Here is a 25,800-nt window from a genome sequence, read left to right on the forward strand (position 1 = left end):
TACTATCAGCAGTTCAATGTTTAATTTCACTTGCTGCCTAGAATGTCTCTTTAAAGCAGTAATTTCCTTTAAACTCATAACAGCTGATGTGAACTCTCCTGACTTATTTTTTTTTATGTTTTTTTTTTTATCTACTTACATTTTTTTCTCACTTCCTGGTTTCAATGAGGCCAGTGGTGATGAAGCCCTAGCCACACAAATGCTTCCTGAGAAGGCAACGTCGCCATTGCCTCCAGGGAAATTTCATGACATCATCTGCCTCCATCTCACACATGTGCTATATCATGGAAATTTTCAAAATGTCAGCATTTGAACAGAGGCAGGACAAAAAGAGGTTCCTAGGTATGATTGTTTTCTTCCCCAAATTCATTATTGGCAGATTTATAGATTTGGGGGGGGGTCTCCTAATATTTTTTTTAACTGCACTGCTCATATTAAAAAATAATCAAAAGATGGATGGGTTTGTGTATTTAGAGAGTTATTGTAATCATCAATTAAACAAAACCTGTGTTGAGAGAAATACAGAAGAAAGCTACCATATATACTCGAGTATAAGCGGAGTTTTTCAGCACATTTTTTTGTGCTGAATCCCCCCCCCCCCTCGGCTTATACTCGAGTCTCCTGCTGTTGACAGTCAGTCAGTCAGTGGCCGTCCAGTGTAACTAAGCCCCGCCTCCTCCATGATAGGCAGAACACTGACTTACTGCTGGGAAATGGAATTAGTGTTCCGTCTATCACAGACAAAGACAAGGAGGAGGCGGGGCTTTGTTACAATGGACAGCCTCCGACTGCCGTTAGGACTGCACGACACAGCAGGAGATCAGGTATGTACATGAGGCACAGCGAGGCATGCAAATGGGCACAGCGAGGCATGCAAATGGGCATTGTTTACTCTCTTTTCCACTTAGTAGCTAGGCTTATACCCTAGTCAATACGTTTTCCCAGTTGTTTGTGGTAAAATTTGGTGCTTATATTCGGGTCAGCTTATACTCGAGTATATACGGTACTTTTGTCCTCTCCCTTCTTAAAATGTTAGCTGCCTGCCCATCATGTCTTATATAAAGGCATTAACAACATAATTCATTGAGCAGAAAGAAGTCTGAAGATTAAAGTTTCTAATTTCACTGGCCAATAACTTGTTCTCGGTCAGTGGCTGAGAAATTATTATCATCCAAGAATTAGCATGACAGCCGGCGAATTAGTATTTTCAAAAGGTGGTTTAGCAATTGCATTCTCCACGTTTGTCTCAGAACATTTCCTTTATGAGTACATATAACTTAAGAGCAGTTTCACCTCTTTTTTGAAAGGCGCTCTTTGCTGTTGCAACACTCATATCTGACCTTGGTGTAAGGCATGATGTAAATGTTAAAAATAATTCTCCCAAAATAAAAATATCGCTAACAATATAATGTTTTAGTTATCACCAAGTTAAAGAAAATAAGCAAATTCGACATGGTGTTGAATCTAGTATAGTAGTACATACTTTCTCTTTCTCAGCAATGTAACGAAGGACATGTCCCAGGACCTCAGCTGTAGCCACATAAACCTCTTTAAATCTTGTAAATGCAAGATTGTTGACCAGTGCTTTAAAGTACCTAGAGAGGAGAAACAATTATTAAACAATCCCTTACTGAACAGTAGAATAAAGCTCTGTACACATCGGCCGAATGTCGGGAGACACCGTCTGGTTAAATAAAAAAAATAAAAAAAACATTTCTTCTGTCGGGTGAGCATGGAGGAAAACTAGCAGCCGACCTACTCCCAATCAGCGCTCTCAGCCAATGGCGGTGAGCATTGATCGGAGTGTTCTGGTGGGGGGCGTCCCCCTGTCAGTACATAACGGCTCAGCAAGGGAGATTGCTATAATAACTTTGCATAACTCAGAAACTCATAGTGTGTACCAGACTTAAGATTAACCTTACATGGCAGATCTATATATTAAACCATCAGTGAAATATCCCGATAAGGCACTTTTAACTTACCGGTCAGAATTGATTCCACATTTTGGGTCAAATGGAGGAAAGTTATTAGCCACAGCTAATCCCAATAACTGAATTCCCACAGAGTTATCTTTCTTGTCAGGGTCAGTGCCAGAAAAGCCATGGTATATAACCCTATTAAAATCACACAAAATACATTAAAATACATTAAATGTTTAAACAACATTTCAAAACATATATTTGCATTAAAATTATGAGGCAATTACAATCAAATATTTACAAACTCTCCACACATACTTGTATGGAAGAGAAAGGCAATCCTTCCAGCATTCCAGGACTGTTTTGATAATCTCAAGATTGTGCCTGAACACGGCTTTCTTTTCATGAAACGCATGTGTCATCAAGAATTCAAGCAATCTGTTAGCTAGGATCTCATCCTTTGCAAGCTCCTAAGAAAAAAGCAAAATCTCATCATAGAAATAGTATTGAAAGCCATGGGAGGATATCAGCTGACACAGGGAGGAGGTGTAAAGTTGAGAATAGCAGAGGTCTAAGTACAGATCCCAATGGAAAAAGGAAGAGGAGAGAAGAAGGTGGAATTTTAAGTGACGCTGAAGGTGTGGTGGGGAGGATGAAAACTAGCAAATAGTGCAGTCACGGAGACGAAAAGGAGTATAGTTTTTTTTTTTTTTTTTTTTTTTAATGCACAGGCTCATTGGCCCCATCAAAGAGGTCCAGGAGTACAGAATAGTGCCCATTGGTTTTAGCCGTTAATAGATTGTTTGTGAGTTTTAGGAGAGCAGTTTTTGTGGTGTGTTGAGGGCAAAATCCAGACTGAAGGGGATCAGGAAGGTTATTCTCAGTTAGGTGGTTGCTCAGTCGATTGAAGACCAAATGTTCATGCGGTTTGGAAGAAAAGGAGAGCGAGGAGATGGGGTGTAGGTTAAGATTGATGAGGTCCAATGAGGGCTTTATAAGTATAGGAGTGACTAGTGCATGTTTTAAAAAGTTGGGGGGAGATGCCAGAAGATATGAAGAGTTTGAAGATGTGCGTTAGAGACTGAAAGATAGAACCAGAGGGTGACCGTAGTATCTGTGTGTTTTTTACCAACCTCGTCAATAGTAGTGAGATTTTATCTAAAATTGGATCAATCTTATTTAAAGTGTTTAAAGTGTCCTGGGCAGGGAGCGAGTTAACAACAGGTGGAGGCAGTGGAGGATGAAGTAGAGGATTAAAAAGGTAGAGAAGAGTTGACGAGGGATTTTAAAGATCAGAATCCCTTAATTAATGAAAAAACATTGTAATTAACTTACAGTTGGTGTTGCAATGCTCGACCAAGACAAAAGGGTCACAACTGTCTCTACCACCATGTAATGAATCCCTGTTCCACCATTGTTTCCAGAAACAACCAGCTGCAATATGGGGCCAATCCAAAACTTTGCATAAGGTCGGAAAACCTAAAATCCCAAAAACTATTATTTGACAGGTACTAATTTCATAAAAGTAATATATTGCATAATTGTTGCCCAAAAATTATTTTCCATAAATGCATAAGTATTGAATTACGTATGCGCTAAACACCACTATTATTTTATGCAACTATAATCCAATAATGTTTTGGATTATACAAGCTGTCTTCTCACAGTTCTGTCAACAGTATAGTATAAAATTGTAAGAAACCTACCTCTTCACTATTGACAATAAGTTTGGCAATGAAAAGACGAATGTTCAGTTGGGTGGATGGGTTTCCAAGTTTGGTATGTAAAAATTTCATCCATGGGGGCAAGTCTTGTGGAGTGACTCCCTACAAACAGACAATAAAATAAAACCTAACTAATCAGAATAAAATTTCCATTTAAAAGTACAGACACATACCTCTTCCACTTTTGGTGTGATTTCATTTCGTTGCATGTGTTTAATCAGTCCAGACATAGTTGTCATACATTCATGCTGATTCAGTTCATCCATTTCAAACTCCATCACATCATCTGGTGCCAGAGTTTCTGAGATCAGTTCCTGCCATGAAAAATGTTAGGAAATATTTCTGAAATCATAAGATCACATCTACAACAGAGCATGCTTAAAGTGATTGTAAAGTCTCCTTTTCTTTTTTTTTTTTCTTCATAATAAACATATTTATACTTATACTATACTATAGTTATACTTACCTCCTCTGTGCAGTTGGTCTTGCATAAAGCAGCCCGGATCCTCCTCTTCTTGGGTCCCTCTTTGCTGCTCCTGGCCCATCCCTCTTAGTGCCCCCACAGCCAGCAGCTTTCTATGGGGGCACCAGAGCCAAATCACAGCTCTGTGTGTCCATTCAGACACGGAGCCCTGATCAGGCCTCGCCTCATTTCTCCCCAATTAGCTGACTGACTTTGATTGACAGCTGCGGGAGCAAATGGCGTTGCTGCTGTACCTCAGCCCAGTGGACATCGCTGGAGAGAGATTGGGCTCAGGCAAGTATTAGGGAGGCTGAGGGCAGCTGCTAGACACAGAAGGTGTTTTAACCTAAATGCATAGAATGCATTTAGATAAAAAACCTTGTGCCTTTACAACTCATTTAAGAAAGTATAGCGCATATTTTACTCAAACACCGTCACATGAAATAAGACCGACTACATCTATTAGTAGGCCAATGTCTCTTACAGCTCCAATTGCAATATGTCACAGTAAAATGACATAGTCACAACACTGATTTTTGTAAGGAATGGATTAGGGGAAGTTAATGTGGCAGGTTAAGCATCCATAGGAAAAGGCACTTATCCAGTAATTTTGTTTAAAATATGTATAGTGTATTACTTCATGGGACAGAAAATGATATGAACACTTTCCTGCCCTCTGCAAAAAGCTTAGCAAAAGTGCAGTATTACACAAAGAAAGAAGATAAATAGGTTGTACAACCTACTGAAAGAATTTGAAAATCCCAAATTATTCTAATTGAGTTTTATCCCCGTCTTGAATGTATACTGTGAGTGAGTGAAAAACGTATATAGCGCAACACATGCAAACTGAATCGCCTCTGTACAACATTTTATTAGCAAATAACAAAAAATGCTTATGAATAATTCTCTTGATCTAGGCCAGGGTTAGGCCACATTCACACTGACAAATGGGACAGTTTGAGATAATATGTGGGAGACCCATTGGGAGTTCCTTGCAATTAGCTGTGGGTGGGAAGCCCAATTGAAAGCAATGAGAAGCTAACAGCTCCCACAGCTTTTCTGATTGCATATAATCGCTCCTGCAGTAATTACCTGTGAATGATCAGTCCTGGATGCAAACAGTAATTGCAGGGAAACTCCTGCAGCTAATCGCAAACTGTACTATTTGGAAGTGTGCATGGGGCCTTAGTGTTAATATGAAGTTTTTGGAGAGGTATATGACATAAAAAAAAATAAAAAAAATTGCTGAGAAATTAAAGGGTACGTCCAAGTGAAAAAAAAAAAACTATAAATGAACCCACATTTGAAAATGTGCATTTATAATTGAATCTGGAAATCATTTGCAACTGTGATCAGTGAATCATGGAGCAATGAATGCACAGGCTCATTGGCCTACAAGTGCAGTAATCACTACACTTGTGTTCAATTGGTAACAACAAGTCGGTCTACTGCGGTGGCAAAAAGGGACTTGCAGCCGCACAAAAAAAAAAAAAATGCCATCTGCCGCCTGGGAGCAAGACCTCCACACGCTGTCAGAAGGGGGATGAAATTAGCACAATGTTACATAGAACACCCTTAATATGGGGGTAATATGTTCTAAAAGGTGGTGCCCTTTAAATCAGCATGACAAAGATACCCAAAACATTGCAGATAAAACATTCTGAGGCATTCCCCTTTTGACCTCATTGATCATTTAAACGTTTCTATACATTATGTATACAAGGAATAATATCAGCTTGAAACCCTTACAAAATTATTCAATGATATATTCTTTTGTACCTTCTTCCTGTTACGTTTCTGAGATTTCATTGGATCTTGGGAACTGTAGGAAAAACTCTGGACTCCAGTGGAGAAATCAAACTGGCTCATTTCTTCACTCAGGCTGCTATCAGCCATGTATGACTGTGAAGATAAGTACTGGGGCTCATCTTCGCAGGGAAAGAAAAATAAATTATTCATATTTAAGTCAAATTTTACAGCAATGACATCTCCTATACCTAACACATATGCATACATTGCATAATACTACTTTTCTTCCAAAACACATTCATTTTTAGTAGGATTGTCCCGATACCACTTTTTTAGGACTGAGTACAAATAGCGATACTTTTTTTCAAGTACTCACCGATACCGAATACCGATACTTTTTTTTAAATGTGTCCCCAAATGCAGCCATGTCCCCCCACAGATGCAGCCATGTGCCCCCCCATATGCAGCCATGTGCCCCCCCATATGCAGCCATGTGCCCCCCCATATGTAGCCATGTGCCCCCCCATATGCAGCCATGCCCCCCCCCATATCCAGCCATGTCCCCCCCATATCTAGCCATGTCCCCCCCCCCATATCCAGCCATGCCCCCCCCATATCCAGCCATGTCCCCCCCATATTCAGCCATGTCCCCCCCATATGCAGCCATGTCCCCCCCATATGCAGCCATGTCCCCCCCATATGCAGCCATGTCCCCCCCATATCCAGCCATGTCCCCCCCATATGCAGCCATGTCTCCCCCCATATCCAGCCATGTTCCCCCATATCCAGCCATGTCCCCCCATATGCAGCCATGTCCCCCCCCCCCATATCCAGCCATGTCCCCCTTACCTGCATGCTGCCGCGCCGCCGCCTGGTTAATACGGGCGGAGAACATTACAGCTTTCATTTGAATAGCTGTAGTGATTCGCGCCGCGTATAGACACTCCCCCTTGCTCGGGATTGGACAGTTCACCCGAGCAAGGGGGAGTGTCTATACGCGGCGCGGGGGGAATCACTACAGCTATTCAAATGAAAGCTGTAATGTTCCCCGCCCGTATTAACCAGGCGGCGGCAGCAGGGGTGGGGCGTAACGGCGGGTGGTATCGGATGAGGCATCGGGGGTATTTGCGGGAGTACAAGTACTCCCGCAAATACTCGGAATCGGTCCCAATACCGATACTAGTATCGGTATAGGGACAACCCTAATTTTTAGCACTGTTATACAAGAACAACTAGAGAAAAAAAATTACCTTAGGTTATGTACAACTTTTATTAAACAAACTAATCAATATACACCAGCTATTAAACAAGTTATTTAGAAATAAGACATAACTTTCCCATACTTTCTTTTGGCTCCCATAGTCCTTGCTTACATTGGGCTATATGCACCCACTGTCTTTTAGCAGTCACATGCTCCTCCATGTTCAGAACTACTGAAGAAAAGTTAACTAGATGGCTATGGAGAATAGTAAGAATAATACAAACCTGTTGCTTTGCACTGCATAGGCAAAGAACAGGTTAGCATCAAGACACAGAGACAGAAAAATAGTATCTACACTGAGGTAACAACTCTTCAAAAATATGCAACCACATGAAAAAATTCAAGACAATGCAAATATTTATTTCTAACAGTAATCACCCTTAATCTGAAAATAGGAAAAACAAAAAAAGTACTTGTGTGCTACTCAAAGTGTGACTAAATTAATAAAGTTCAATGTGTGGATATACAGCTTCAGAACTCAAAGCGTCACCAGCACCTAATAGAAATAATAATACAATCAAATGGAGCAGCACTATATGTAAACACTTAAGTGACTCGAGAGTTATGATATAATCTTACGATATTACAAAGATAATTCCTTATTATTCAATAAAGTGCAAATTGTGATAATATTCAAAATTGATAATCAAGGTACAAAAGTAAAATGACAATACTCCAATCAGTGCAAAAAAGCTGTAAAAAAATCCTAATTAAACTGAAAAAAATATAGGACATGCTGGAGAGGAGAGGGCTGTCGAAGGTTCTGGAACGCAGAACACTCGGAGAGTGGTTTGTAAAGACGTGGAATATACAGGATAAGAGCCTTCGCCAACTGCAGAAACTGCTGTTTCCCTGTTGTACTGTGATAGTCCCAAGCAGAAAGGAGAGGAGCGGAGATTCTCTTCAAGGAGTACTCAGATGTGTGACTAGACCCACTGGGGTCGATATTGGAGGTGAGAGGCTGGAACACACTGCGTGTGGATTACTAAAGGGGTCTGCAAGTTTTTGGTCACGTTTAAATTTCCCTGCACTTGGACACTTTTTTCGTCTTTCCCGCAAATGCTCCAGATGCTTCACCCGATACATGTGATGGGCGTGAGAGCTACACGTCTCCTGCACCCGGCATATTCTCTTTTCTGTCAGGCGGAATGAGCTCCGACAGAGATACCTTCTAGAGCCGGCTCCGCCGTGACATCACTCAGAGGTTCGGGAGGCGGGATAGAAGAGAAGAACATGCTGCGGGGGAACAGTGTGCATGTGAGTAAACCTGGCATCTGTTCACACACACACACTGTCTGCATAGTGCGAGGACCCCAAGAGCAGCTCTAACCCCCCCCCCCAGCTCGACTCTCACCCTTCCCTCCTTGCAGTGGCTCCCGCTGGCAAGACACGAACGATGTCTTAAAGAGGGCAAAGCCCACTGTTATAAGGGGGGGGGGATCTCTGGAAGTCTCTAAGAAAGGAAGGGCTTTGAGTTAATGGGGGTCCCTAAGAGGGGGTACTGACTGCGCAGCCTTATAAGTGAAACTTTATCAGTGCCCATCATTGCCACCTATCAGTGTCATCCTTCAGTGCGTGCCAGCCATCAGCGCGTGCCACCCATCAGTGCTGCATAATCAGTGCCACCTATCAGTGTCCATACATCAGTGCCAGCCATCAGTCAGTGCCACCTTTTAGTGCCCATCAGCCAGTGCCCTCTATCAGTGCATCACATGACATTAAAAAAAAGTATCTGTAATCGGTATCGGCGAGTACATGAAAAAAAAAGTATCGGTACTTGTACTCAATCTTAAAAATGTGGTATCAGGACAACCCTTATATATTTTATATATATAACACACACGGATATATCTATATATATTACACACACACAAATGTATTTCTTTTCCAGTTTATTTGGGATTTTTTCACAGTTTTTTTGCACTGATTGGACTATTGTCATTTATACATTTTGTACCTTATGAATTTTGTATATTATCAAAATTTGTATCCTTAATCTGCACACACTCATTGTAATGCTATCACAAATATCCATGACTTCAGAGAATTTAGGTAGAGGTATTAAAAATAAGCTCTTTCATGCAACTTTCAAAAGCTAGTCAGTTAAAGCAATAACTATACCAGAATCTGCATTTGCTGCTTCTCGTGCTTCCTTGCGTATAGCAAAATACCTCTTCCTTCGTTCCATTGGCACCTACAGCGCAGAGTGAAAAAACGGAATACCACAATCTTAAGATTTTCTATAATGTTGAATGAACTGCACATGTAATATCACATTACACAAACAAATACCATTTCAAAAGTTACTTCTTTTAACTATATCTCTGTTGGTACAGAACAATGGGTGGTAACTGTTAAAAAGTAAATAAATAAATACCTGGGCATTGTTTAGTGTACATTATTCAACTTGGTTTTATACCTGGCAACAAATTTATATCCATTCAGTCCTGAAATTTTCCACGCTATGCAAGGCAGCAGAGCCAGGCTGGTACCCTGACTTGTCTACTACAGCATCAAAGTAATACAACTAGGTTTTCTACCTGCTCACAACCTGTGATGGAACTGTGAGGGGAAAGCAGCAGACTAATTTGTTAATCTCTCTGATTCCTCTCACTCCCCCCATCGGTATGCCTGCAGCTCATGGAAACAACCCATTTTCCTTCTCTTCCCACTCCAAGTCTAAGCTCTGCTATACAGTGATTGAAAGAGGCTGATGCCAAGCCAAGCTCAGGTACTTAAATAGTTGGTTTTAAGAAGAGGCTCTGTTTTTTTTAAACCACTTAAATACAGGGCTTTAAAACCCACCTCCATACCAGGCCTATTCTGGCACTTCTCTCCTACATGTACAAATCACCATTCTTTTGCTAGAAAATTACTCAGAACCCCCAAACATTATACAGTGGGGATCGAAAGTTTGGGCACCCCAGGTAAAAATGTGTATTAACCACTTCAGATCCGTAGGACGTCCTGGGACGTCCTGGACTTTGAGTGGTGATATCTGAATGATGCCTGCAGCTGCAGGCATCATTCAGATATCTGTCTTCAGCCGGCGATTCTGTGCACCAGAAGAACGATCAAATCGGCGGTTCCGCCGCTCGATCGTTCTTCTAGGCAGCGGGAGGGGACGTCCCCCCCCTCCCGCCGCCATCCGGTGCTTCTCCGGGCTCTCCCGTGCCATCGGGGGCCCGGAGAACGAATCGGCCGGCGCGCGTTGCTGAACCATAGAGATGACTGGTGACCAGACGGTCACAGTCATCTCTATGACCGTCGGAGGGCCGGGCGCGACGTTATGACGTCACGCCCCGTACCCGGAAGTAAACAAAGCCGCAATTGCGGCTGTCGGCATGTAATCGGTGAAATGTTTTTCACCGATTTCATGCTTGTAAGCCTGTAGGAGAGATGTGGGGTCTTATTGACCCCACATCTCTCCATAAAGAGGACCTGTCACAGTGATTCCTATTACAAGGGATGTGTACATTCCTTGTAATAGGAATAAAAGTGATAAAAAAAAAAGTCAAAAAAAGTGTAAAAATAAAAAAATGAAGTAAAAAAATAAAATAAAAAAAAAAAAAAAAATTTAAAACGCCCCTGTCCCGGTCGCTCGCGTGCAGAAGCGAACGCGCATGCAAGTCCCGCCCACATATGTAAACACCGGTCAAACCCCACATGTGAGGTATCATCGCGTGCGTTAGAGCGTGTGCAACAATTCTATCACTAGAGCTACTCTGTAACTCAAAAATAGTAACCTGTAAAAAATGTTAAAGCGTCGCCTATGGAGATTTTTAAGTACCGAAGTTTGGCGCCATTCCATGAGTGTGCGGAATTTTAAAGCGTGACATGTTAGGTATCTATTTACTCGGCGTAACATCGTCTTTCACATTATACAAAAAAATTGGGCTAACTTTACTGTTTTGTTATTTTTTAATTCATGAGACTGTTTTTTTCCCTAAAAAAAGGCGTTTGAAAAATTATTGCGCAAATACCGTGCGAGAAAAAAAGTTGCAATGACCGCCATTTTATTCCCTAGGGTGTCTGCTAAAAAAATATATATAATGTTTGGGGGTTCTGATTAATTTTCTAGCAAAAAAATTGTGATTTTTACATAAAGGAGAACAGTGCCAAAATAGGCCCGGTAACGAAGTGGTTAAAGTGCATAACGAAGCCAAGGAAAGATGGAAAAATCTCCAAAAGGCATCAAATTACAGATTAGACATTCTTATATGTCAAAAAAAGTTAGATTTTATTTAAATCATTTACACTTTCAAAATTACAAAAAACAAAAAAATTGTGTCTGCAAAAGTTTGGGCACCCTGCAGAGTTAATATCTTGTACTGCCCCCTTTGGCAAGTATCACAGCTTGTAAACACTTTTTGTAGCAAGCCAAGAGTCTTTCAATTCTTGTTTGAGGTATCTTTGCCCATTCTTCCTTACAAAAGTCTTCCAGTTCTTTGAGATTTCTGGGCTGTCTGTCACGCACTGCTCTTTTAAGGTCTATCCATAGATTTTCAATTATGTTGAGGTCAGGAGATTGTGAAGGCCATGGCAAACCCTTCAGTTTACTCCTCTTGATGTAATCCCCCCGTGGATTTTGAGGTGTGTTTAGGATCATTATCCATTTGTAGAAGCCATCCTCTCTTTAACTTCAGCTTTTTCACAGATGGCATCAAGTTGCCATCCAAAATTTGCTGAAATTTTATTGAATCCATTTTTCCTTCTACTCGTGAAATGTTCCCTGTGCCACTGGCTGCAATACAACCCCAAAGCATGATTCATCCACACCCATGCTTAACAGTTGGACAGAGGTTATTTTCATTAAAGGGTCACTAAAGGAATTTTTTTTTTTTGCTGAAATGACTGTTTACAGGGTATAGAGACATAAAAGTTAACTGATTCCTTTTTAAAATGATTACAAATAGATAAAAAATCAATCATATAATGTGCCTGTAGGTTAGTTTCACTTTTAAACTGTTTTCATGTTCCTGTGAACTAGAGAGACACACAAAACTTAAACAAACAAATCCAGGGCAGTGTTTTGTTTTTAAAATGAATCTGATTGGTTCTGTTAAGTTTAAGGCTGCATTCACATCTGAGCGACAGCCGCGATCGCGTGTAGCGGCGTATTTTGCCGCGAGTACAAAACTTTCACTTTTTTTTTTCTTCTCTCAAGTCTTCCCATTGCTGTCAATGGGAAAACGCCTATGTCGCCTGAAAAAAAGGGTCCGGGACTTTTTTTCAGGCGACAGGCGTTCGGCGTCTATGAGATGTGAACCATCTCCATAGACAGCAATGGGAATTCTCCCCTCGAGCGACAGAAGCGTCCGGCGTCGGGCGTTTTGTCGCTCAGGTGTGAATGGGGTCTTAGACACACAGTAATGACAGCTTAGACGACCGTGAAAATCTCCCAGTACCATGGTTATAAGGAAAAAGACAACCAGGAAGTGTGGGGATCAGAGCAGAATTACAGCCACTTCAAAGCAAAAACGAACAATAAGGACATGAAACCAGTACTGCAGTAAGGTAAAGGAAGCTATTTAGCAAAAAAAAAAATTCCTTTAGTGATCCTTTAAGTTCTGTGCCCTTTGTTCTCCAAACATCCCTTTGCTCATTCCGGTCAAAAAGTTATATTTTAACCTCATCGGTCCACAGAACGTGTTTCCAAAATGCATCAGGCTTGTCTATTTGTTCATTTGCAAAGTTCAAACGCTGATTTTTGTGGTGAGGACGTAGAAGAGGTTTTCTTCTGATGACTCTTCCATGAAGGCCATATTTATACAAGTATCTCTTTATAGTGGAATAGTGTACCACAACTCCAGTGTCTGCCAGATCTTTCTGGAGGGATCGTGCAGTCAAATGTGGGTTTTGAATTGCTTTTCTCCTGCGAGCTGTTCTGTCTGATATTTTTCTTGGTCTTCCAGATCTCGCTTTAACTTCCACTATTCCTGATGACTGCCATTTCTTAATTACATTCCGAACAGAGGATATTGACATCTGAAAACGCTTTGCTATCTTCTTATAGCCTTCTCCAGCTTTGTGAGCGTCAACTATTTTCAGTTCCAGTTTTCTAGACAACTGCTTAGAAGAACCCATGGTGCTGATTGTTGGGGCAAGGTCAGATGAGTCTGGGCATTTAAAACCTTTGAGATTGACATCACCTGGTCTTTTTGAGAACAATCCATGACAATGGCAGGTCTCAGCTTTGCAAAGGGGGCAGGGCATGCTATAAATTCTGCAGGGTGCCCAAACTTTTGCAGATGCCATTTTTTGGTTTTCTGTAATTTTGAAAGTGTAAATGATGGAAATAAAATCTAACTATTTTTGACATATTATAAGAATGTCCAATCTGTAAATTGATGCCTTTTGGAGATTTTTCCATCTTTCCTTGGCTTCGTTATGCACATAAATACAAATTTTTACCTGGGGTGCCCAAACTTTTGATCCCCACTGTATATGTTTTTTTAGCAGACACCCTAGGGAATAAAATGGCGATCATTGCAACGTTTTATCTTACACGGTATTTGCGCAATCATTTTTCAAACGCCTTTCTTTTGTAAAAAAATGGTTGCATGAATTAAAAACCAACAAAACAGTAAAGTTAGCCCAATTTTTTTGTAAAATATGAAATATGATGTTACGCCGAGTAAATAGATACCCAACATGTGATGCTTTAAAATTGCGCACACTCATGGAATGGCGCCAAACTTCGTTACTTAAAAATCTCCATAGGCGACGCTTTAAAAATTTTACAGGTTACCAGTTTAGAGTTACAGAGGAGGTATAGTGCTAGAATTGTTGTACACGCTCTAACGCACGCGGCGACACCTCACATGTGTGGTTTGAACGACATTTACTTACGTGTGCGTTCGCTTCTGAGCGCGAGCTACCGGGGACTGGGGCGTTTTAATTTATTTTTTACTTATTTATTTTTTTTACACTTTTTTTACGTTTTTTTATTTGTTTTTCGATCTTTTTTATTCCAATTACAAGGAATGTAAACATCCCTTGTAATAGGAATAGTGTGCGACAGGTCCTCTTTAAGGAGAGATGCGGGGTCAAAAAGAACCCACATCTCTCCTCCAAAAAAATTCACAGATCTAATTCTTACTAGCCTCAATTGCGGTTTGTTTACTTACGGGTACCTGGGCGTGACGTCATCACATCGCGCCCGGGCCTCCGACGGTCATAGAGATGACTGTTGACCATCTGGTCACCAGTCATCTCTATGCCTCCCAACCGGCGCACGGCGATCGTCTCTCCGGGCCCCCGATAGCACGGGAGAGCCCTGAGAAGCACCGGATGGCGGCGGGAGGGGGGGATGTCCCCTCCCGCCGCCTATAAGAATGATCAAGCGGCGGAACCAACGCTATGATTGTTCTTATGGTGTGCAGGTTCGGAACAAAATATCTGAATGATGCCTCTCTAGGTGAAGGCATCATTCAGATATCACCACACAAAGTACAGGACGTCATATGACGTCCACCCGGGATAAGAGATCCCCTTTTTGGACGTCATATGACGGCGTGCGGTTTTGAAGTGGTTAATGAGCATACTGTACCTAAATTGAATAAGGCTGGGTTCACACTGCAGCACGGAGCAGCTCACCTTACCTGATCCGATTTCAGCCTGAATGTGGACCTTAAATGGACCGGAAGACACAGGACTCCTGTGCAATTCACACCAGAGCCGCTCCGGAGATCTGTGAACCGACTGCATAGAGAGCCGGTCACAATCTCCTGACATGCGAATTGGATGCGGGAAAAACCCCGTTTCCAATTCACATCAGTGTGAACCCAGCCTTAGTGTTTTTGCTTTTATTTATATTTCTCTGAAAATCAACTTTAATCTATTTACATACTAACCCCATACAGCCTAAACCTACAGCTACAAAACACAATGTTAAAGCACAATCACCAAGAGAAAATCTTCCTGCAAATGAACCCGTTACCTCAAAAATAGTGTTTGCCTTTGTTCCCGTAGAGCAATGATGGCAAACCTTGGCACCCCAGATGTTTTGGAACTACATTTCCCATGATGCTCAACTACACTGAAGAGTTCATTAGCATCATGGTAAATGTAGTTCCAAAAGATCTGGGGTGCCAAGGTTCGCCATCACTGCCCTAGAGCCTGGCCACAAGCCACCTGGAAGCACAAACTTTCTGCTGGTAAAGAAATAAGAAATACGGATGAGGAAAATGGTCTCACATTTGTAAAGGGCTAACCAATAGACCATAGTGGACAATACCTAGGAATGGGATTATGTGACCAACATCCACCAGTTGCCAGAGTAGTAGTTCCTGCCGTGAGCATATTTTACAGTTTTTGTAAAGCTTTTTTATGGAGGGGAGAGGTTTCATTTTGATTACAATAGAGCCGCTAAATGCTTCTGTGGTCTTATAAACCAATAAATAAATAAATAAATAAATAAATAAATGTATTTATTTCAAGTGTCATTAAAGAATAGAACCATGGTTCTCCTGACACCCCAGAATTTATTTTACTTTGGAGGGATTTCCTCTCACTTCCCTTTGGCTATAGGATATTTGCTCTCCCCATAAAATTATTTTCTTGGAGTTCATGAGGGGGACCAGAAGTCAATAACTTTTGAGTTATACTGCCAACTACCGGAGAATCGAACACTGACAAACAGAATATATGCATATGTATCAACTTTGTAGCAAAGCAAGGTGTGACCCTCAGTGGACTCTTTATAGCCAAAGCTGGTATCAGATGAGGTATAAAAATCCACCTGGTATAGTTTAGCGAATGTGTGAACAGAAGATCAGGTGGCAGCCTTCATATCTGGAAAACAGATGCTTAATGCCAAAAAGCCCTAGAAGCACTCAGAAAAATTAGTACAATGCGCCTGGAAGCAGGATACTTAAAGTGAAGTTTCACCCAAAAGTGGAAGCTTATCCGCTTATCTGTATCCTCCCCCCGTTGCCACATTTGGCACCTTTCGATAGGGACGGGGGAGCAGATACCCATCCCCACTTCCGAAAGATCTCGCTGCGGCTCTGGAGCTTTGCTTTAAGACCAAAAGCTTGAATAAGGGTATGTATGAGCCATCTACATAGGGTGGAATGAATAACTAAATTTTATAGATTGAATAAAAATCCCCCTGCTTTGCAGGGGAACTTTCATGCACAAGAAGACTGGTCTGAGTGTTTGGAGGACTATGAGCCCATGATTTTCAGGTAAACTAAAAGCCAAGCTTGGGGTAAAGATGACCACCATACTGGTAGAGGAGGTGCCTGTATTTTAGGATCCAACTGTTTAAAGGGGTTGTAAAGGTAAAACATTTTTTCCCTAAATAGCTTCCTTTACTTACCTCATCCTTAAATTTTGCTTTTAAATGTCCTTATTTCTTCTGAGAAATCCTCACTTCTTGTTCTTCTGTCTGTAACTACACACAGTAATGGGAGGCTTACTCCCTGGTGTGGAGAAAGCCTCTTGAGGGGGCGAGCAGGATGTCCACTAACACACAGCTCCTTTCTCTATCTGCAAAGTAGAGAGTGTCCTGACTTGCCTGCTAGCCCCCTCCCCCCTCAAGAGGCTTTTTCCACACCAGGAAGAAAGCCTTGCATTACGGTGTGTAGTTACAAACAGAAGAACAGGAAGTGAGGATTTCTCAGAAGAAATAAGGACATTTAAAAGCAAAATCGAAGGATGAAGTGAGTGAAGGAGGACTGCACTAAGATAAAGGAAGCTATTTAGGTTATTTTTTTTTTTACCTTAACAACCCCTTTAAACGGTTGGATCCTAAAATACAAATACAGGCACCTCCTCTACCAGTATGATGGTCATCCTAAGGAGGATCCACATTGGGGGTAGACCACTTTTGTACAACATTTTTCCCAAACAGGAACGAGGCCAATAGTTTGGGAGAGGCAACCCGCTTGTTAAGATGTTTTCAATTTTCTTAGAGAAAGAGTTGGAACAGCTGGTGCGATAAGAACGTCTCTGCTGCCTTAGGGGCTCTAAATGACCCAAGACTGGAAATAGCACTAGTACAAGCAACAGGCTAATTTTCCAATTTCAGAGTGATGTAAACTAAAAACCAAATTAACTTGGGAATAACAGCAGAAAACTAAGACCCGATACACACGATTCGATTTTCTGCAGATTTTTTTACCAAAACGTTATGAGGTCAAACCTTAATGCCTCGTACACACGACCGTTTTTCGGGTTCTAAAAACAAAAAACTTTTTTTTTAAATGTCGTTAAAAACAATCGTGTGTGGGCTTCAGAGCATTTTTCGGGTTCTAAAATATGGGTACATTTTTTTTTTTTTCGAACATGCTCTATTTTTTTACTACGTTTTTAACATTAATATAACAAAGGTGTAATGTAAAGGCCTACTGTACACCTCCCTGAGCCTAGTGAAACACAGATAGCAATATGACTATATACAAAACTGCACACTGAAGTGCAATGTATAAAGAGAACCACTATGATGAAGGATACGTTTTTGCAAAAGGATCCCAACCAGGAATAAATTAAATAAGCTGCTGTTTAAAAATGATGCAAAATGGAAAAAATGGTAAATAACAACTATAAAAACATATGGCAATGTCCGAATCCTATACCACAAACAGCGCTGGTGTTGGTACTTCAGTGTGGCAAAATAATATTTAAAAATGACCAACTCCACACAATATTATAGCAAGTTGATGAAGTGCAGAGCAATCAAAAGGAGAGTCCGTGAGTGATTGTATTGGAAAAGATAGCGAGCACCATCCACCATGAAATCCAGATCCACCACGTGGGACAGACAATCCCCCTCCGGGGTACACACTCACCGGAAAGCAAATGAAACCAGGCGATGTATAATTCCCAAAGGATGATGAACTCGTCACAGCTTAGGGATACACCATCAGCTAAAGGCTCCAAATCAAACAAGGAAACGGAGCTATGCCAATAGCGTAATTCAGTTTATTTGAATAAAATCCAGAGCCCCCCCACAGATAGCCACCCCTCATATAATGCACGTACTTGTATGTTGTAAAATGTGTGCATCTGATCACCGTCTCCACGATGGGGAGAGAGCGCCGTGCAGACCGAGTTGTATAGCCGACCGCTATTACTTCCTGGTTCTGGGTATGGCTGCGGTGGAGCGCAAACGTCACTTTGTGTCGTGTAGGTCATGGTGACCTACACAACGCATATGAGGGGTGGCTATCTGTGGGAGGCTCTGGATTTTATTCAAATAAACGGAATTACGCTATTGGCTTAGCTCTGTTTCCTTGTTTGATTTGGAGCCTTTAGCTGATGGTGTATCCCTAAGCTGTGACGAGTGCATCATCCTTTGGGAATTATACATCGCCTGGTTTCATTTGTTTTCCGGTGACTATTATTTTGCCACACTGAAGTACCAACACCAGCGCTGTTTGTGGTATAGGACTTGGACATTGCCATGTGTTTTTATAGTTATTTACCATTTTTTCCATTACGTGTTTTAACATTGTTGGTTTTAAGGTTGTAAAAAATGGTCGTGCGTGGGCTTTAACGATGTGAAAAATCCGCGCATGCTCAGAAGCAAGTTATGAGACGGGAGCGCTCGTTCTGGTAAAACTACCGTTCGTAATGGAGTAAGCACATTCATCACACCGTAACAGACAGAAAAGCGTGAATTGTCTTTTACTAACACGAAATCAGCTAAAGCAGCCCAAAGGGTGGCGTCATTCAAATAGAACTTCCCCTTTATAGTGCCGTTGTACATGTTGTATGTCACCGCGCTTTGCTTTTGCATTTTTTTTTCACGATCGTGTGTAGGCAAGGCCGTTTCAATGATAGGGTTGAAAAAAACGTAATTTTTACTAGACTTTTAAAAACTTAATTTTTTAGAACCCGAAAAACGGTTGTGTGTACGTGGCATAAGACTTTCAATTTGTATGCAGTCAGGCAGGCCCTTGCACTACATATTTTGGTAAATCTGAAGACCGAAATCTGCAGAAAATGTAATGGTGTGTATGGGGTCAAACATTCCACCAGAATACACTCATCAGACAAAGATAAAGCAACTCAGATAGACCCTCTATAACTGATGGCTCAGAAGCCGCTAAAGTCATGAGAAAATCAGCAAGTCATGGATGAATTTTAAACCACTTTGCACCCAGGCCATTTCTGAAACTTCGCTCCTACATGTATTTTTTTTTGCTAGAAAATTAATTAGAACACCCCCAAACATATGTTTTTTTTTTTTTTTGCAGAGACCCTATAGAATAAAATGGTGGGTGATGCAGTTTTTTATGTCAAACGGTAATTAATTGCACAACGGTTTTTCAAATGCAATTTTTTTTTTCATAACAAAAAGGCAGCAACATTTTTAAGTATAATGTGAAAGATGATGTTACGCCAAGTAAATAGATACCCAACATGTCACACTTTAAAATTGCGTCTGCCTGTGAAAATGGCAGCAAACTACAGTGCTTAAAACTTAAATGCCTTTACAGGTTCCCAGTTTAGAATTTCACAGGGATCTGGTGCTAGCATTATTGCTTTTGCTCTGACATTCGCAACAATACCTCACATGTGGGGTGTGATCACCGTTTACATATGCGTGCGGGAGTAACATAAGCGTTTGCATTTGCGTGTAAGCAGGGTGGGACAGGGGTACTTTATTTTTTATTATTTATTTTATACCAAAAAAAATGTAGTACTAACTTTATTGCTATCACAAGGGATAAACAACATCCCTTGTGACAGCATGGGCCATGACAGGTCCTCTTTATGGAGATATTTGATGTCTGTTAGACCCCAAATCCCTCCTCTGGCCCCCCCATGCAGCCGATCAGACAAACAAGTAGCCAGGTAAACAAAGGGGTGGAACCAGAAGTGACAAACTACTCATCGCTCCTGGTTTACAGGGTTACAGAGAGAGGGGAACTACGTCAGATTCTCTCTCTCTGTACAGGGCAGCCATCATGGCTGACCGCAGGAGACAGGAGAGCACAGGAGAGGCAGCAGCAGAAGGGGAGTGGGACCTCCTTCCGCCACCTGCAGAAGTGATTGAGTGGCCAATTAGGAATTCCCGGTGATCTGACGTGCTGGTTCCATGTATCATGGAAGTTCCAGCGCATGCGCGAACTGATGCGCTGAGCTGGTTCCAGCCATCGGGAAAGTTCCGTCAAGCACTGCGCAGGTGCAAACTTGCTGACGGAAATCCCCGAACGGCGGCCGGCATCCAGGGCGACGTGGACTTAGAGGAAAGTGGCCAGTCGGCCTCATGTCCTCGCTGCGCTCGGACGGCTCGCTTCGCTCGCTTGGCCTCCTGGCTCTTTTTTTAACATCCTCCAATCCACGGGGATGTTAAAGAATGAGCCTGGATGCCGGGCGAGGTTCGGGGATTTCCGTCGGGAAGTTTGCGCCTGCGCAGTGAGTGGAGGAACTTCCCCCATAGGGGAACATTGAGGACAAGTCACCGGCTGAAAAGAATGATACTGGGATGATGCCTGTAGGTGCAGTAATACCGGGTCATCCCAGTATAACCACTGAAACCTGAGGACGTACAGGTACGTACCTTGGTGGGAAGTGGTTAAAGCGGTATTAAACCCAAAAACAAAAATTTATTAAATTGCTGCTTACCAATTCTTAGATGTATTCATTGCATTAGTTACATTTTTGGGGTTTTATTTTCCTTTATTTTTACCTGGTGATCCAGCCTGTAATTTTATGTTATTTTTCTACTTACTGTACATTAACAAACCAGGCTGTCCAGACAAACCATGTAACGCTTGTACTTACAATGGACTTTTATTAATTTATGTAAAATCCCAAAAGGAAAATAAAAATTGGTTGCGTGAGGCCTCGTACACACGACCGAACATGTCTGCTGAAACTGGTCCGCGGACCAGTTTCCGCGGACATGTTTGGTCGTCTGTACGGCCAACCGGACAGGTTTCCAGCGGACAAATGTTTCTCAGCATGCTAAGAAACATGTCCGCTGGAAACATGTCCGTTGGATATGTCCGATGGTCAGTACGACTCATCGGACATGTCCGCTGGGCCGAAATCCCCCGCATGCGTCAAAGTGATTCGACGCATGCGTGGAAGCATTGAACTTCCAGGGCAGCGCACGTCGCCGCGTCATCGTCGCGGCCACGTCACCGCGTTCGCTGTCTGCGGGGATTTTGGTCTGATGGTGTGTACACACATCAGACCAAAATCAGGCAGCGGACATGTCCGATGACAACGGTCCGGCGGACCGTTTTCATCGGACCGGTCCGACCGTGTGTACAAGGCCTAAGTCTTAGCTGGAGTTGAGCTTCAAATTGTTAGTCAAATCCATCTAAATCTGCTAGTCTAAAGCCTCATACACACGATCGGATTATCCAACGGGAATTATGTTATGACAGCATGTTGACGGAAAATAGCATGCTTTAAAATTGTCCGCCAACAAATGTGTGTAAATGTGTGTTGTCGGATTATCCGATCATGTACACAAGTCCGTCTGACAAAACACCAAAGTACAAATACGCATGCTCATAAGCAATGCTAACCATAACACATCATTAGCAGAAGTTGCCCAAAGGGTGGCGCTAAAGAGCTAAAAAAACACGTTTTGTGTGCCGACAATTATTTGCCATTTGTATGCAATACAAGTTCCTGGTCAACGCCCTTCAGACAAAAGTCCTACGCTTTGTCTGATCAAAATCCGATCGTGTGTATGAGGCTTAACACTACCCTCCCCCCAGACTGACAATGCTGCTCTCCAAAGATGTCCGTTTTACCACTTCATCCAAAATGCAGACACCCTAAAAAAGTATGTTACTGGCTGGATCACCAGGTGAAATGAAAGGAGAAAAAAAAGCCTAAAAAAGAAAACTAACAAACTTCCCCTGTCGGTAGCAAGCAGGATTAATCTCAAAGATAATCCTTCTGCCCAAGTGTCTGTACGTGACTTCTCACATGCCTACATCAGTATCTAGATCATTTTTTTTTTTAAAACCATGGGCACGCTACTTATAACCTTTATTTGGGCCAATCATAGGCAGGAACTTCAATTCTCCACTCTGCAGCGCCCTAAGGCTGATGCTGGCATGGCATTGCCTAACATATATTATTACTAGGGTTGTCCTGATACCGATACCCTGGCACTTTGATCTGGGATGGGTGATCTGTCTATCAAAGTGCCCGGACAAGGGGGAGGGGCTATAAATGACAAGGTGCGGCGGGGAACACACAGCTATTCAAATGAAAGCTGTAATGTTCCCCGCGCTGATCAACTAGACGGCGGAGGGATTGGCTTTCCCTTTGGGGACATGGCTGCATTTGTGGGGACACAATTAAAAAAAAGTATCGGTAATCGGTATCGGCAAGTACATGAAAAAATAGGATTTTTGTACTCACCGTAAAATCCATTTCTCTGAGTTCATGGACGGACACAGCAGCATCTTGACCTTAGGGTATTATCCTCCTTTCTAGGAGATTGACTAGGCAGAAAAGCAGCATGTTAAGTGTTAAACACTCCACACAGTACAGTACCTCCCAGGGGGCAGTTCCCCGGGTACATCCCCCACTCTCTGCTCTGCAGCCTCAGTTCCTAAACAAGCAGTACAAACATAGGAGGGGTGGGTTCTGTGTCCGTCCATGAACTCAGAGAAATGGATTTTACGGTGAGTACAAAAATCCTATTATCTCTTCCGTTCATAGACGGACACATCAGCATCTTGACCTTAGGGACGTCCCCAAGCAGTGTCAAAAAATCGAGGGGTGGGAAAACACAGCAAACCAACTTCACCCCAAACAAACCAGAGCTCCTCAACGGAAGAACTTCAACCTTAAACAGCCACCTGCAAAACCTTTGCGGCCGAAGGAGGCATCCGAAGATGCACTCTCATCCACCTTATAAAACTTTGAGAAGGGGTGGACTGGCGACCAAGTAGCTGCCTTAAACACCTGTAAAACAGACGCCTGATGGCGGAAAGCCCAAGAGGCACCAATTGCCCTGGTCGAATGTGCCGTAACCGGGAAGGGGGGCGCCCGCCCCTTTAGGGCATAAACCTGAAGCTCGACCTGCCTGATCCACCTAGAAATGGTGGCCGACAAGACCGCCAGACCTTAGGACCAGTCACCGACACGAACAGTGAATCCGACCTCCAAAACGGAGCTGTAGCAGACAGGTACACCCGTAGGGCTCGAACCACGTCCAGGGAATGCAACGTGGCCTCTTTTGGGTTAGCCGGCCGGATGGAAGAACAATGTCCTCATTAATGTGAAAGGCCGAAACAACCTTAGGAAGGAAAGACGGCTGCGGCCGCAGCACCACCTTATCCCTGTGGATGACCAAATAAGGGGCTTTGCAAGACAATGCCGTTAATTCAGAAACCCGTCTGACCGATGTAATTGCCACCAGAAAAACCACCTTCTGGGAAAGAGTCAACAAAGGGATTTTTCGAATGTCCTCAAACGGAGACTTTTGAAGCACCGAGAGAACTAAATTCAAGTACCATGGAGGCAGTGGAGGAGCCACATGTCGAACCCCCTGCACAAACGTACGCACCAGAGAGTGCGCCGCCATAGGTCGCTGAAAGAAAACAGCCCCTTAAATCGTACTCAAGGCGAGAGCCTGATCCACTCCACGCTGTAAGAACAGCAGAATCCGGGACATCGCGTATGTACGGGGGTGCCAATTCATCTCCTCACACAGAGAGATGTAAGCCTTCCACGTACAATGGTAAATCTGCCATGAAGTAGACTTCCGTGCCCGCAGCATGGTAGAGATCACAGAGTCCGACAGGCCTCGATCCCTCAGCACCTGGCTTTCAATAGCCACGCCGTTAAAGCCAACGACTGTAAAGCAGGATGAAATATCGGACCCTGCGACAGAAGAACCCCTGCCACCATACGCACAAAATCTGCATACCAGGAACGGCGAGGCCAATCCGGAGCGATCAGTATTGTTGGTATCCCCTCGGCTTCCACTCTGCGCAGCAGACGAGGAAAAAGCTTCAGAGGAGGGAAGGCATAGATTAGGCGATAGTGACCCCACGGCGCCACCAACGCGTCTGATGCATCCGCCCATGGGTCTCCTGACCTGGCCACGAACCGTGACACCTTCCGATTGAGACGGGACGCCAGAAGATCCACGTCTGGAGTGCCCCATTTCAGACACAGACTCTGAAACACATTCAGGTGTAGCAACCATTCTCCTTGGTCTAGCGTTTGGCGACTTAGGTAGTCCACCTGCCAGTTCTATACACCCGGAATGTACACGGCCGACAGAGCCGGAATGTACTTTTCGGCCCACCGGAGGATGTGAGCGACTTCCGCCGCTGCAGCCGAGCTCCATGTGCCCCCTTGATGATTGACATACACCACAGCCGTGGCGTTTTCCGTCTGAATCCTGACCGGGCGACCCTGCAGTCTCAGAGACCACTTGAAGAGGGACAGCCTGATCGCCGGGAGTTCCAGGACATTGATTGGCAGGCAGGACTCCTCCCGACCCCACGGTGCCACCAACGCGTCTGCCCAAGGGTCTCCTGACCTGGACACGAAACACGACACCTTCCGATTGAGACGGGACGCCCGAAGGTCCACGCCTGGCGTGCCCCATTTTTGGCACAACTCTGAAAACACATCCAGGTGCAACGACCATTCTCCCAGGTCCAGTGTTTGGCGACTTAGGTAGTCGGCTTGCCAACTCTGCAACCTCCGGAATGTACACGGCCGACAGGGCCAGAGCGTACCTTGTGGCTCACCGGAGGATGTGTGCAACCTCCACCACCGCGGCCGAGCTCCGTGTGCCCCCTCGATGATTGACATACGCCACAGCCGTGGCGCTGTCCGACTGGATCCTGACCGGGCGGCCCTGCAGTCTCAGAGACCACTTGGAGAGGCACAGCCTGATCTCCCGGAGCACCAGGACATTGATCGGCAGACGGGACTCTTCCAGAGTCCAGCGCTCCTGGGCTGACTGAACACCGCAGACACCCCCCAGCCGAAGAGACTGGCATCCGTCGTGACCACCGTCCAATGGCACGGCAGAAAAGATTTCCTGGCCCGAAGTACCGGAGATGTCAGCCACCACACTAGGGAGGACTTGTCCAGGCGACTCACCCGGACTTGGTAATCCAGAGACGAAGGAAACTTGTCCCAACGCGACAGAATTTCTCTCTCTAACACTTGAGTGTGGAATTGAGCATAAGGAACTGCCTCAAAGGAGGCCACCATCAGACCCAGAACTCGCATGCAAAAGCGAAGCGACGACCACTTCTGGGTCGCCAACCGCTGATTGCAGTGTCTGTAGTTTCTCCGTGGGAATGAAAACTCTCGCCTCCGAGGAATCCAGGACCAACCCCAGGTATTCCAGACTCTGAGACGGTACCAGCACAGACTTCCGGACATTTAGCAGCCAACAGAATTCCCGGAGGGTCTGGCAGGTGATAGACACATCCACCTCTAACTCTGAGCTTGAAGAAGCTCTCAGGAGAAGGTAGTTTAGGTATCCTAAAATAGCGATCCCGCGCTGCCTCAGCAGGGCCAGAATCGGAGCGAGCACCTTGGTGAAAACCCTTGGCGCTGAAGCCAGGCCAAAAGGGAGAGCCACAAATTGAAAGTGTTCCTCCCCGACCGCAAAGCGCAGAAATCTCTGGTGCTTTGCGCATATGGGGATATCCAGGTACGCGTCCTTGATATCCAAGGACGCCAGAAAATTCCCCCTAATAGAGTGCTGCCACTACAGAGCTA

At 43.6% G+C, this 25,800-nt stretch overlaps 1 protein-coding gene across 1 annotated transcript in view; it reads right to left on the bottom strand.

Annotated features, from left to right (window-relative positions):
* Positions 1-25,800, bottom strand: part of PRKDC (protein kinase, DNA-activated, catalytic subunit) — a 677,570-nt gene that overhangs the window by 276,628 nt on the left and 375,142 nt on the right. Inside the window, exons 46-53 of the mRNA XM_040354170.1 lie at positions 9,238-9,310; positions 5,886-6,034; positions 3,817-3,957; positions 3,626-3,745; positions 3,255-3,398; positions 2,238-2,389; positions 1,983-2,114; positions 1,484-1,595 (exon numbers count right to left, since the gene is read on the bottom strand). Of these exons, the coding sequence (XP_040210104.1) occupies positions 1,484-1,595; positions 1,983-2,114; positions 2,238-2,389; positions 3,255-3,398; positions 3,626-3,745; positions 3,817-3,957; positions 5,886-6,034; positions 9,238-9,310 (1,023 nt within the window). The remainder of the gene's footprint in view (positions 1-1,483; positions 1,596-1,982; positions 2,115-2,237; positions 2,390-3,254; positions 3,399-3,625; positions 3,746-3,816; positions 3,958-5,885; positions 6,035-9,237; positions 9,311-25,800) is intronic.

The sequence above is a fragment of the Rana temporaria genome, chromosome 5 (genome assembly GCF_905171775.1).
Source record: "Rana temporaria chromosome 5, aRanTem1.1, whole genome shotgun sequence".
NCBI lineage: Eukaryota > Metazoa > Chordata > Amphibia > Anura > Ranidae > Rana > Rana temporaria.